Source organism: Lontra canadensis, unplaced genomic scaffold (genome assembly GCF_010015895.1).
Source record: "Lontra canadensis isolate GAN:19392208 unplaced genomic scaffold, GSC_riverotter_1.0 scaffold3, whole genome shotgun sequence".
NCBI lineage: Eukaryota > Metazoa > Chordata > Mammalia > Carnivora > Mustelidae > Lontra > Lontra canadensis.
This window is the reverse complement of record NW_022630997.1, coordinates 15760064-15774691: the sequence shown is the minus strand read 5'-3', so window position 1 is coordinate 15774691 and position 14628 is coordinate 15760064. Positions and strand designations below refer to the sequence as shown.

The 14628-nt window shown below is 44.5% G+C and overlaps 1 protein-coding gene across 1 annotated transcript in view; it reads left to right on the top strand.

The window, feature by feature from the left end:
* The first annotated feature begins 4800 nt into the window (after window positions 1-4800).
* WBP1L (WW domain binding protein 1 like) overlaps window positions 4801-14628 on the top strand; it is a 58558-nt gene continuing 48730 nt past the window's right edge. The window contains exon 1 of the mRNA XM_032881237.1: window positions 4801-4956. Coding sequence (XP_032737128.1) covers window positions 4867-4956 — 90 coding nt within the window. The 5' untranslated portion in view covers window positions 4801-4866. The remainder of the gene's footprint in view (window positions 4957-14628) is intronic.

Below are 14628 nucleotides of genomic sequence, written 5' to 3'. Positions count from 1 at the left end.
GAGGAAAAATCCACCTGTCTTTACTGGACACTCCAGAATGGGAACTGTGTTGTTTCAGAGCAGAAGTTGACAAACCATGGCTCAAGGGTCCAAATCCACCTGCTACCCACTTTTGTGTGCCTGGGAACTAAGAATGCTTTATATTGTTAAAGGGTAAAAAAACAAACAAACAAGAATATGTGACAGAGACTTCCATGTATGTGGCATGCAAAACAAAATATTTGCTCCCTGGCCCTTTATACAAAAAGTTCCCCTTACTTTGGAACAGTGGTTTTTAGAACGTGTCAGAGTCACGTGGATGAGTTGTTAAAACACAGATTGTGGGTCTAGTTATGTCTCCTGAGGCAAGGGAAACAAAAGCAAAAATAAACTATTGGTACTACTTCAAAATAAAAAGCTTCTGCACAGCCAAAGAAACAACAAAACTAAAAGACAAGCTACTGAATGAGAGAAGATATTTGCAAATGACATCTGATAAAGGGCTGGTATCCAAAATACATAAAGAACTTATTACAACTCAACACACAAAAAAACAAATAATCCAATTGAAAGGTGGACAGAAAAAGGGCACTGGCTGGTTCTGTCGGTAGAGCATGTAGATCTTTATCTTGGGGTTGTGAGTTCAAGCCCCACATTGGGTGTGGAGATTCACAAAAAATAAAATTTAAGAAATGGGCAGAAAACATGAACAGACATTTCTCCAAAGAAGACATGCAGATGGCCAACAGACACATGAAAAGATGCCCAACATCATTTATCATCAGGGAAATGCAAATCAAAACCACAATGAGATCATACCTCAAACCTGTTAGAATGGCTAAAATAAAAAAAGCGAGAAAAACGTGTTGGTGAGCGTGTGTCAAAAAAGGAATCCTCTTGCACTGTTTATGGGAATGCAGTCAGAGAAAGATATATCGTATGATTTCACACATATGTGGAATTGAACTAAAATCAAAGAACAAAAACAAACCAAAAAAAAAAAAAAAGGTGGGGGGGATGCCTGGGTGGCTCAGTCGGTTAGGCGTCTGCCTTCAGCTCAGGTCATGGTCCTGGGATCCTATGATCGAGTCCCACATCAGGCTCTTTGCTCAGCGGGGAGCCTGCTCCCTCTGCCTTCCGCTCCCCATGCTTGTGTGCTCTCTCTGGTCCTCACTCTGACAAAATCTTCAAAAAAAACCCAAACAGATTCTTAACTATGGAAAAGAAACATGGTTACCAGAGGGGAGGCAGGTGAGAGGATAGGTGAAACAGATGAAGGGGATTAAGAGTACACTTACCATGATGAGCGCTGAGTAATGTATAGATTTTTTTTTTAAAAGATTTTATTTGACAGAGTACAGCAGAGGGAGCAGCAGGCAGAGGAAGAGGGAGAAGCAGGCTCACTGAGCAAGGAGCTTGATATAGGGCTTGATCCCAGGACCCTGGGATCATATCCTGAGCCCAGGGCAGACGCTTAGGTCTGGGGTGGGGCCTGAGAATGTGCATTTCTAGTAATTGTCCAGCAATGTGGTTTCTGTTGGTCTGGGGCACACACTTCAAGGACCACTGCTCTAAAGGAGTGTCCTCTTCCCTGAGGCCAAGGTACTGGCTGCAATTTAATTTTTCTCCCTATTTTTTTCAAAATGAAAATACAGTTCATATAACATAAATTCATCTTTTTAAAGTCTACAATTCAGGAGCACCTGGGTGACTCAAGTCGGTTAAGTGTTTACCTTAGGCTCAGGTCATCATCCTGGGATCAGGCTCCCTGCTCAGCGGGGGGCCTGCTTCTCTTTCCCTCTGCCTACCGCTCCCCGAGCTTGTGCTCTCTCTCGCTGTCAAATGAATAAATAAAATCTTAAAAAAAAATAAAGTGTACAATTCAATGTTTTGTAGTATACTCATAAAGTTGCAATCATCATCACTAGTTCCAGGATATTTTTATTTTTTTATTTTTAAGATTTTATTTATCTGTTTGTGAGAAAGAGAGAGAGAGAGCGAGCATAAGTAGGGGGAGTGGCAGGCAGAGGGAGAAGCAGGGTCCCTGCTGAGCAGGGAGCCCGATACCAAACTCAGTCCCAGGACCCTGGGATCATGACCTGAGCTGAAGGCAGACGTTTAACCAACTGAACCGTCCAGTGTTCCATCCAGAATGTTTTTATTACTCCAGAAGAAACTCTGTACCCTTTGGCAGTCTCTCTTCATTCCCCACCGACTCAAAACCCCTAATCTACTTTCTGCCTCTTTAGATTGGCCTATTCTGGACTTTTCATGTAGGTGAAATCATGCAGCGTGTAGCCTTCTGTGTCTGGCTTCTTTCATTTTGCATAGTATTTTTGAAGTTTATCCATGCTGTAACATGTGCAATTTGATTTGAATTGATTTCTGAGCAGAAAACTCTGTGTCTTTGAGCTAGCTTTCTTAGGATAGGAGATCTGGCTTCAGCTTTGCCCATTTCCAAAGACAAATAGGAAAAAAATTACCAGAGCTAGCCAGAGCTTGGAAGCAATTCAACACTGATGTTCTTTCAAGAACTGACAAACTTCTCCTTTCCTTCCCAGCTCCTTAAACTTCCTGGCATTCCTCCTCCCTATATAGGCAGTGGCTCTTTTGGAAAAATCTGAAGTATGTGGTGGCTACATTTTAGAGACACTTCAAAAAGCACTCATTCAAACTGCATCTCAGCTTCATTCCGTAAGACCTCTCTGCTTTCTTTGAGTTGGCACCTGTGGGATATGGAAAGTGAAGTGGTTAGGGTGACTCAAACGCCTTCATGTGGGAAGTGCTAATCCAGACTGGGCAGGGTTTAGTATTTGTTCCATCCAGTGGCTCAGTTTGAGCTCTCAGGTAAAGAGTGAAAGGGAAATTAGGGTAAAATCTCCTGTGTTTGCTGAATTGACATTATTGGGTTTCCTCATGATGATGATGCCTGGCTTTTACAAAGGAGGACTTACAAAACCTTGAGGCCAGGACTGAGACCCTGTGCTGTGAAAATAATTTGGCCCTTGTCTAATACTGAATCTTTGTTTCTTCCCCAGGGAGCTTGATTTTGGTATGGATGAATTTCCAAGGCATTTGAGATCAGCAAAAATACTTGTCACCTTTTTTAACACTTAGGAAAGCAGGATCAAGAAGAGGCAGAACCAATGTCTTCACTCTTACCTGTTTCCCACTTTGCCACCATTTAAGCCAAGAACAAACTCCCTCTGGGCTCAGCTACGGGCTAGACTAGGCCAACCTGCAAAATGTGTTGGCAGGATTTTGAGAGGAAATTGGCAGCTACAGGCATCTGGCTTCTCTGGCATGGGTCTTCATTTGTTCATTTATTTTACCAACATTGTTGGCCTCATGGTTGGGCCTTGTACAGGATGTTGTAGGGTCAAAAAAAAAAAATTGAGAGAAAGACGGTGTGCTATACAAAAAACTGCAGATTTAGTGGGAGAGGTCAGCTAGGCAGATATTACAGATCAGCTACAGTATGTGTTAGTGTTATGAGAATCCGGAATAAGAAACAAGAAAGGGATGGGAACTAGGAGTTTATAAACAGAAAACTGTATGTGCAGTGTGTACTATAGCATAGCACACTGGAGACCTCTTTAAGTGTTTGGTGTAAGTGGAATGTGTGGGAAAATGTAGTGGCGGAAGATGAGATTAAAAAGAAGTAGGCAGGGCACCTGGGTGGCTCAGTGGGTTAAGCCGCTGCCTTCGGCTCAGGTCATGATCTCAGGGTCCTGGCATCGAGTCCCGCATCGGGCTCTCTGCTCAGCAGGGAGCCTGCTTCCCTCTCTCTGCCTGCCTCTCTGTCTACTTTTAATCTCTCTCTGTCAAATAAATAAATAAAATCTTAAAAAAAAAAAAAAAGAAGTAGGCAGGGATCAGGGCACAAGAGAGAACCATATTGAGTATTTCGGATTAAATATTCCGTAGGTAGTTCAAGAATTTTAGGAGGGAAAGCTTTAAGACAATGCCGTTTGGTTTTGGGTCATAGCGGATCCTTGCTGTGGAGTGCAGCAGTAACTGAGAGGGAAGAATTGGCAACTGAGGGCCTGCAGGGAGACCATTTGTATTTAGCAAGAAGATGAGAATATGGATGGAAACAATGGGAGAGGATTTCAGAGCGGTTTCCGAGGCAGAGTCAATATAATTGTGTCCCTGCAACTTGGGGCGACCCAGCACCGTGCCTCAGGTAAAGGTACCATTTCAGAGTATTCAAATTGACCTAAGCTACCACCTGGGCACTTTGGGACAAGAAGAGGGACCCTGGTACCCAGGGCTGAGCTTCAAATAAAAAACGTCAAAAGAGTTTTAGATTGCAGTTGTTCTTTATTTAAGGAGCGCCCGGTTACCTTCTAAAACAACTTCTTTCCCAATACTCTTTTTAGAATCACCATACCTCTTCCCTTTCTTTGCTAAAGTGCAGAAATCTAGTACTTCCGCCACGCTCAAGATGGCTGCACTCGAATTAGATTTTTTTCAATGTTGGTGCCAGATGGTCCCCCCCCCCCATCGGACTACTTCCGCCACTCTCTGTGGCGTGGGACGCCTTCGCCCCGCCATGCAGCACTCAAGATGGCCCGGCTTCCTCCTACTTTTCATTGGCTGGATCCCTCTGGTCTTCCGTCTACATGAGGGGGCGGAACTTCTATTTGATCGACAGCTCTTTTGGTCAATGGACGAAGGGCAGGGGCTCACGAAGCGCTGGAACTGGAGAGCCTGCCCCGTGTGTGGGAGGGTGTTTGGGCTGCGGCGGGGTGGAGCAGAGCCGGAAGCGGGAGGGGAGAGTGAAACAGGAAAAGAAGGGAAGAAGGAAGAAGAGGGAAGAGGAGGAGAGGGAGGAGGAGGAGGGAGGTGGCGGCGCCGTGGCGGAGGAGCAGGAGCAGGAGGGGGATGGAGAGGAGAAGGCTCCTGGGTGGCATGGCGCTCCTGCTCCTCCAGGCGCTGCCCAGCCCCCTGTCAGCTAGGGCTGAACCCCCGCAGGTAAGGGAGAGAGGGCGTCCGGGCCAGCCTGGGGGCCTGGGGGTCGTCGAGGCCTGGCTGGAGGGGGCTGAAGACGGCGTCGCTGCCTCGCTGGAGGGGCTGAAGGAGTGTTGTTGCCAAGAGTTGAGGGGTCCCAAGAGGGGCTCCCATGCCTGGAGTGGACAGAATCTAAGGGGGCGTCGGTGTTCAGCCGAGGGACACCTGTTTTGGTGTCAGGGAAGTGGCAGAGGCACGGTGCCCAGCGAGTGTGGGGCCCTTTGAGAGGGCAGTTAGGTCAGGTCGGCTGAGATGACTGTGACTGGATAGTGGTGCGAGGCTGAGGCATGGGGGGCGCTTTCGAGTCCCCCGGTTAAGCAGGTCTCCGAGGCAGTGATGCAGGGTGTACGTGTGTGCGGGTAGGGGTACGTGGGTTATTGAGGTGGCCTGAGAGAAGGAGGGACTGAGTGGATATTTATTTCAAGCTGGACAGGGAGAAGCTCGGAGGGCATCTTGGCTCCATTTTCTAATGTGTTGGAGGCAAGAGGTTGGAGGCCGGACTCTTGGAAGGCCTGTGAGATGAAGTAGATCGGGACCCCTCAGGAGGAGGGCACACTTGAGCTATAACAAGCTCTTGCTGTTAGGCTGGCTGGCCTGGGAGAGCCACTGATGCTGATCTAGGCCAGTTTAGGGCTTTTGAGCAAAGGGTGGTGCTGATGCCAGTATGGGCAGCAAATGGAGCACCCCAGCTTTTCTTGCTGGGTGCCTTGCTTTTTATCCAGGCAGAGAAGCTTGCTTGTGCTGATTCCAGCTCTGGCTGGCATTTCGAAACCCTAATAGGAGCGTTACTCCTGGTGCCAAGTTGGGTGGGGTGCAGTAGGGGGAATCACCCCTCCTTCCCTTGCATTTGGCAAGGCTTTACCATTCTATTTTCTTCACTTTCTGTTCTCTTCCCTGTCTTTTCAGAAGGGAATAGACACACACTCACTTCACACACGGTGTGATGGCAGAGTCTATACAGCTTAGCACTTGAACTTTGCGTTGTGATCAAGAGTAGAAGCAGACTGCCAGGAAAAATACTTACCTTTTCCTTAGGAGTTTATGGGCTGCCTTTTCACATATGCGTCTTGTCTTGTCCCCTAGTATTCTTTCTTTTAGAAATTAGTTTGTTTTTAAAATGGAATGAAATTCATGTAACAATCCATTTAAAACCCTTTTACCATTTAAAGTGAACAATTCAGTAGTGTTTGGTACATTCACAGTGTTGTGCAACCACTACATCTAGTTCCAAAACATTTTCATCACTTCCAAAGAAACCCCCGTACCCGTTAAGCAGTTCCTCCCCGATTTCCCTTTCTCCCAGCTCCTGGCAGCCACCAGTCTGTTTTCTGTCTCCCTGGATTTACCTATTCAGGATAGTGCATATAAATGGGATCCTACAATTTGTGGTATTTTATGTTTGTCTTCCTTCCCTTAACATAATGTTTTTGAGATTCACCCACATTGTAGCATGTACCACTACTTCGTTCCTTTTTGGTGGCTGAATAAAATTCACTATATGGCTCTACCACAATTTGTTACTTATCTGTTGAGGTATCCCCTGTGCCCCCTTCCCGATCTATTTATGTATATTTGAAATAACATGTGAGGGATAGAGCTCATTTTTCTGGCCCAGTATATTCCCTTTTCTAGGGCTGGGACCCTCCCAGAGTTTGTTGGGGTTCTTCTTTTCCTAGTTAAAATCATAAAGTGCCAGGAGAACTAAATTTTATTTATTGGAAAAATCAGAACCCTTAGGACTGGGGAACTTAAGAAGGATAGATATTGGGGCGCATGGGTGACTCCATCAGTTGGGCATCTGGCTCTTGATTTCAGCTCTGGTTGTGGGATCGAACCCTGCGTCCGGCTCCTCACTCAGCGGTGAGTCTGCTGGAGAGTCTCTTTCTCCCTCTCCCCCCTCCCCCCACGCTCACTCTTACTGTCTCTCTAAAATTAAAAAAAATCAATCTTAACCATAAAAAAAGTATAGATGTTGACAGAATAAAACAGAGAACAAAGCGTTACTTCGCCTTTTGCATCTGTTTCTACATTTAAGAAAGGCGTTCTCAAGATCCAGTAAATTACACGGCCTGAGGGTTGATTTGAGAACATTGGAGCCTTAGGAGGTCGGTGCCCTGGGCCTGTGGATACTTTGCCCCAGTGGAAGAGCAGTGGTGGGCCTCCGAATTGATGGTGGGAACCGGATCCACTTCTTTGGCAGAGGAAGGATGGAAAGTGGAGGTTGCCTCCAGGTCACGGAAGCCTGGGAGTTGGCGAGAAATGTGGGAGGGGATCTTCAATGTCATGTCCTAATTGCAGTTTATCGATCACAGGCTGCTTTCTTATCATTTCTCTGGCACTTCCAATACTTATTTTGGGGACAGGGTGGCTTTTGTACTTTGTTCCATTTGGATGGATGCTAGCACTGACCAGTCGCTATTTGGTTACGGTTCCTGCAGAGAAGAGAAAGTTTGGTAATGAGTGGGCTCTCTCTTCCTGACCATCCCCACACCCAGTACTCCCTTCTCCACCTCATACCTTTGTCTGTTACTGCCCAGGAGTACTAGATTCTACAGTGAGATTCGTGTTTTGAATTTTAACCTTTGGCATGGAAGTTACTATATAATTATTAACTTTGAATCTACCACTGTTTAGTCAGTTTGGTTTTTTGTTTTGTTTGGATTTTTGTTGATTTTTGGCTTGTAGAAATCAGGGAAGAACAAAAAATTCAGAGGCAATTTTGACATAGGCTGCCGTTCAGGTACTCACTGTCCTTATTTCAACAAGGGGCTTCCAGCTAACTCTGAATGAGGGGGACTCGCTGTACTCATTCTGTATTGAACGTGGTGTGGGTGATTTACTGTGGGTTTTTTTTTTTCCCCTTTGAAATGTCTCTGTCAAATACAATCTTTTTATACATATGCATCTAATATCAGCAATATATGGTATCGTGGCACCTGGGTGGCTCAGTGGAGTAAAGCCTCTGCCTTCAACTCAGGTCATGATCCCGGGGTCCTAGGATCGAGCTCCGCATTGGGTTCCCTGCTCGCGGGGAGCCTGCTTCCTCCTCTCTCTCTGCCTGCCTCTCTGCCTGCCTCTCTGCCTACTTGTGATCTTTGTCTGTCAAATAAATAAATAAAAATCTTAGAAAAAAAAAAAGAACTATATGGTATCAAGTATTTATATAATACAGAGTGGCTTGCTTTCCCTGTCACCAGCTCTCCTTTGGAACTGTCATTTCTTGTCATCCTGGCCCAGGAAAGTTTTCAGCCTAGCTCACTTCCGAGATTGGGAACTTGGACTTAACTCTCCTATAGGTGGTCACTGCGACTCAGATGTCATTCCTTAAATCCATAAAGAATGAAAAAGTAGGGGATTCACCAGTGAGGCCGTAACTTTTGTCTCTTCTATTTAAATAATGAATGAGATACATAGAGTTTCTTTCTTTCCGTTGTTTCTTAGATTCAACTAGAACAATCTGACCATGTTATTTAAAATAAAATTTTAGAAGAAATGTCTTTTTCCGTTAAGCCACCCAGCCTAATCTCTAGAGACACCGTCTGTACCTTTCCTCTGCCATGCTTAAAACTTTGAGTGGGATAGGGGTCTTGATTCCTTTTTTTTTTTTTTTAAAGATTTTATTTTTTTATTTTACAGACAGAGATCACAAGTAGGCAGAGAGGCAGGCAGAGAGAGAGGGGGAAGCAGGCTCCCAGCTGAGCAGAGAGCCCAATGCGGGGCTCGATCCCAGGACCCTGAGACCGTAACCTGAGCCAAAGGCAGAGGTTTATCCCACTGAGCCTCCCAGGTGCCCTTCCACTCTTCTTTCTTAAAAACAGCATTTCAGTGTGATCACCATCATTTCTTCTCACAGAATAGTGGGAGATGGAACATCCAGACTCTTAATTCCCTTTCCCTCGTTTTCTTAATCTGTTTTATATACCAAAGCGAGTAATCATCTTAACGCACACCTTGAATTTCTGTAAATCCTTTCAGCAAAATTCAGCACACATCTACTGAAATGTCTGCTCTGCTACAGGCAGTCACGCAGGTGCCCCCTGGGAACCCTTAAACGAGTAACCGAATCCCTGTCCTCAAGGAGCAGGTAATCCGGTGGCAAAGACAGATCGCACACACAGTGATTTCTAACCCGGAGGCACAGATGTACAAAAGAAGGAGAGTGGGAGCAATTGTTTCTGCTCTGGCCACGGGAAAGTGAGATTTAGGAAAAGCTTCACAGAAGAGGCATCCAAACCAGGCTTTGAAGGTTGGGAAGGGAAACAAGTCTCTTCCAGCCTGCAAAAGTAAAAATGGAGGGTGTTTGGAGGTGGTACATAGTCTGTGGTGGACGCTTCCAATGGGGGTGTGTAGAGGAAGGTGGAAGTAGAAGACGTTTGAAAGGTAGACTGTGGTTAGGTGGTAAGGAGGCCTTTTATCTGTTCATCCAAGCAGTGTGTCCACTAGAACTTTCTGTGGTAGTAGAAATGATCTATATCTGCACTGTCTGTTTTGGTAGCTACTTCGCCACATGTGACTTTTGACACTTGGCAGGTGGCTAGGGTAGATGAGCAACTGAATTTTTACTGACATTTAGTTTTTTATAATAGCTGTATTGAGACATAATTAACATGCCAATGGATTCACCCTTTTAAAGTATATGTGAAATGGGTTTTTAGTATGTCACAGAATTGTGTACTATCTCCTATCTGATTTTTTTCTTTTTGTTTTTGCTTTTAAGGTTTAATGAATTTATTTAAGAGAGAGAGCAAGTGGAGGTGAGGGGAGGAACAGAGGGAGAGGGACAAGCAGACTCCCCGCTGAGTGCAGAGCCTGATGTGGGGATTGATCCCACGACCCCGAGATCATGACCCGAGTGGCAATCAAGGGTCAGGCGGCTAACCCACTGAGCCACCCAGGCACCCCTACTATCTAATTTTAGTACGTTTTCATTACCCCAGAAAGAAGCCCCATAGCCATTAGCAGTCCCTCCTATTCCATCCCCACTCCCCACAGCCTCTGGCAGCCAGTACTCTATTTTCTTTCCCTATGGATTTGCCCATTCTGGACATTCCTTATAAATGGAATCATACATGAAGTGGTTGTCTGTGACTGGCTTCTCTCACTCAGCATGGTGTTTCTGGGAATCGTCCTTATTGATGTATCTGTACATCGTGGCACGAGTCAGCATTTCATTTCTTTTTGTAGCCAGTTAACATGTCCTGTGAATGTACCACATTTAATTTATCCATTCATCAAATGATGGACATTTGGGCACTTTCCCCTTTGGGGCTACTTTGAATAATGCTGCTATGAATATGCATATACAAGGTTTTTGTGTGGACTTAAGTTTTCATTTCTCCTGGGTGTATACCTAACAGTGGAAATGCTGGGTCATACAGTAACTTTGGAATGGCCAGACCGTTTTCTAAGACTGGTATGATATTTAATTTTAATTAATTTAAATTAAATAGCTACATGTGGCTACAGGTGACTTAATAGTGCAGATCTAAGAGCTCTCCGGTGTGGGAATAGTGGGATATAGTCCAACACAGTGGTGAAGTCTTGGGCTCTGGGGGCAGACCACCTGAGATCCAAAGCTGGCTTCTACTTACTATCCCGGAGCAAGTTGTTAACCTCTTTGTGCCTCCGTGTCCTCATCTCCAAAATGGGATCACTACTCACCTACCTTATAGGTTTGCTCTGAGGTGAAAACACATTCTATATGTAAAGCTCTTGGAATATATTTAATGGTGATAAGTATAATAATGATTATCTCTACTGTTATTATTTGTGGTCCTCAGTGTGCATTTGGTTGTTGGTAAGTTAGTATCAGCTCTCAGATTAAGTTCAGAAGCTGAGATTTGGGGAGTTAGAAAGTGACTCCCTTGCTTCTGTCCTATATTTGAGTTTAATTTTGTCCTTGGAGGAAATGGTGAACCTATATGCTTAGAGTTGTTCTCGACTGGGGATAATTCTGCCCCTGCCAGAGGACATTTATCAGTGTCTGGAAACATTTTTGCTGGTCACTGCCTGGGACCAGGAATGCTGCTAAACCTCCGATAGCAAAGGACGGCCTCCCACAACCAAAAGTTGTCTGGTCCCAAGGGTCAGTGGTGCCGAGGTGGACAGACGCTGGTTCTGCTCTTCCAATATCCGCTCACGCTGATTATCACGGGGTTTGAGGTCAGCCTTCCTATATGAAGAGCATTGTGAAGGGTATGAAATAACCTCTCTGACAACAGATTGTAGGTGGGACAGTTGAAAGCTTTAATATCCTGAATCTTGAGGACTCTCTGATTTGTCAACATGTTTCCAGTCAGTCAGCCTGGCTTTGTCAGCCAACATCAAACATTTTGGAAATAAAAAGACTTTTTTCTTTCTTCTAGTTTGTGGTTCAATAAGCAGGTGAGCCTCCCTTATTCACCCTCTCTTGAACTTTCTTTCCTCTTGCTTTGGTTCACCCTTGTGGTTTCGTTTTAAGAACGTGTTTGTTTTCACCCCACTGAAAGCCTGATGGCCAGTTACTTTCTTTTCTCCGTGTCTCCCGTGGCCCCATAACCGATCTGAACAGAGTCACATTCTTAGAACATTTCCCTTTCCCCATTTCAAGTCTTGGTTCTACTCTCATTTTTGACCTCATGAACGTTGGTTTGTTGTCACACACTCAGCCTACAGAGACTGTGAGGTGTTCTCAGGGTTGCCATGGGTGACTGTCCCAGACCTTGGTGGCTGTGTGATTTCAGGAGAAGTCTCCTCTTTCAAGACCCCAGGAAGCAGCACATCTGTGGGTTTGGGGCATTAGTGGGCAACTCTTTAAGCATACTGTGGGTATCTCAGATGACTTGGGATTAACAGTTCCAATGCTTTTGGATGCCTGGCCATCCGTTCACCTGAGAGCATCTCTTGCTTTCCTGTTGGACCTTGAGGGACCATCAGGATCCAGGTGGTGCAATGATGTGGGTTCATTCTTTGCCCTATAACCCCAATTGTGGGCACCCCTGGGGCCACTGATCCCACCATAACCACACAGACAGTAAGAGCAGCCACTGAGTAACAGGGAGCAGTGACAGTGGGTCTTTGCAAGATCTGTCTCCTTGGTGGCATACAATGGACAGGGAGAGGTCTGGCTTACGGGCACCTCCCTTTTGGACCATCCTTTGTATTTCCACTAGGTGGAGCAAAGTCTGGTTAAAAAACTGCATGTAATGTGGAAACCACAAACAAAGAAATATCAATAAATCCAGAGCATTGCAACCTGGGAGGTAAGGAAAGGGGAACCAGATCTCATCCGTTTGAATTCTGTGGCTTGTTGATAGAATTCTGGGCTTTCCCAGTGTGGGAATTAAAGTAGGTCATGGTCTCAGACTTGAAGATCACCAGTCTTGCATGGACTGGATTTTTGGGAGACTCTCGCTTACTCAGCTACAGTCCCATAGCTTGGATTTATTTTCTTTTGGCTTTCTTCTTTCCATACTTTCTTCCGTGGGAAAATAGATGAGCTATGGGTCATCCGTTCCTGGTGCTGTCATTGCCCTCAAAGTGCCTTGGCTTGGTTTTGATTCATAATCTTAGGTGATTGAAAGAATTTAATTTAAACTTGTTTTGGAAGAGGTAAAAGTGAATGTGAGATGTTGCAAGGATATTTGTGGCTTGGAAGGGTGGATCCTAGAGTAGAGCTAGAAAAACATGTCCTGATTTTTAAATAATAAGCAAGACGGATCTTACGTTGTAACACTGTGTTTCTGCACATCCTTGCAGATCAGAGACATGTGTTCGTGGAGAAAATATTCACGTTTTTCCAAATCCTACGTGGTGTTTTTTTGTTCATTTCCGAAACGCTCTTCCTCATCTGAAATTCCGCCTGGTGGTTCACTCCAGCTATATTAAAATCCGACCAAACACAGAAACAACAGAAAAACCACAACTTAGTTGATTGATCAGATCTAAGTTATTTTTCTCTCTTTGTGGTTTATTTGGGAGAGAGGGTTAATATTTGGCTTTTGACACCAAGATAGTGGAGCCTTGTAGCTGTTTGGGAGTTGAGTGTAGGGTTGAATTGTGTGAGTTCATCCCGTGTACTTCTTTCTTTTTACTTGGGTCCTTTGTTTTTAAATATGCAAATCCCTTTGCTGTGCCTGCAGGGAGTTGGGGGAAAGCAGAAAAACTGTACTGATCTGATTTGGCGTGAGATCCACTTCAGTTTTCTTTCCTTTTTCCTTCCATACACCTGATGGCTGCTTTTCTTGGATCTTTAAGGTGCCTTTTACCTTTTCCCGTTAGTTTTTAGTTACACAAAATAACACATGCTTATAACAGTGATATATAATACAGAAAAATGCTTAGAGTAAAAAGTGAAAGCTTGTGGTTTGGTGTTTGTTTTTGGTGGGTTTTCTGCTTATGCTGAATATTTATAGGTATAATAATAGTACATATATATGTATATACATATATATATGTAAATCCTATATATAAACATAAAATTGTAGGTATGGATACAGTTCTTTCTTTCCTTTTCATTTGTTTTTAAAACAAAAATAGGATAATATATATGTAGGACTTTACAACATGCATTGTTTCATACTTCATAGACTTCTTTCCGTATCAGGTATATACCTTGATTTTTAAAAGAATGCCTGCATGTTGGGGTGCCTAGATGGCTCAGTCAGTTGAGCATCAGACTCTCGATCTCGGCTGAGGTCTTGATCTCATGGTTGTGAATTCGAGCCCTGCATTTGGGCTCCACCCTGGGCTTGGAGCCTACTTATTTAAAGAAAGAAAGAGAGAGAGAGGAGGAAAGAGGAGGAAGGGAGGAAGGAAAGAAAGAGAAGAAAAGGAAGGGTAGCATTAATCAAAACCCAAAAAAAGCTTGGAAATGAGATTATTAATCAGTAAGAGAATCATAAGGAGAGTTGACAAAGTTTAGGAAAGCTTCAAGAAGAGGAAACAAAAGGAAAGGAATGACATTCAGAAGTGAGTATAGGGGCGCCTGGGTGGCTCAGTAGTTAAGCGTCTGCCTTCTGCTTAGGTCATGATCCCAGGGTCCTGGGATCAAGCCCCACATCGGGCTCCCTACTCAGCGGGAAGCCTGCTTCTCCCTCTCCCACTCTCTCTGCTTCTGTTCCCTCTCTCATTGTGTCTCTCTCTGTCAAATAGATAAATAAAATCTTAAAAAAAAGAGAGAGAGAGAGAGAAAAAAGAAGTGAGTATAGAGTTACAAGAACAAACAAAAACCAAACCAAAGCAAAAAAACAAAAACAACAACAACCAAAAGCCCCACCTGTGTGTTATTGCTTGAGACCATGATTTATTTAACCACTGCTCTGTAGGTGAATGTCTGTTATAGCAAAGTTTTTACAAGTTCACGCTGTTTTATAGTGAACGTTGTTCTATGTATTTCTTTCTGCAGTTGTGCTAGATTCCTAGAAGTGGAACCAGGGATTGTGGGGTTGTGGGTGTGTACATTTGACATTTGGGGTGGATGGTGCTAAATTGCTCTCCCAAAGCGGTTGTGTCAGCGGACATCCCCATCAGTAGGGTTTTTGAGGGGCTCAGCCCCCCTCCCCCCATTGTGAAAGCAACATTTCTTCATCTATGCCGTTGGCTTATCCTTGAAGATGTGCCTTCTGACCCTACCCAGGCACATAGGGGGACATTTCT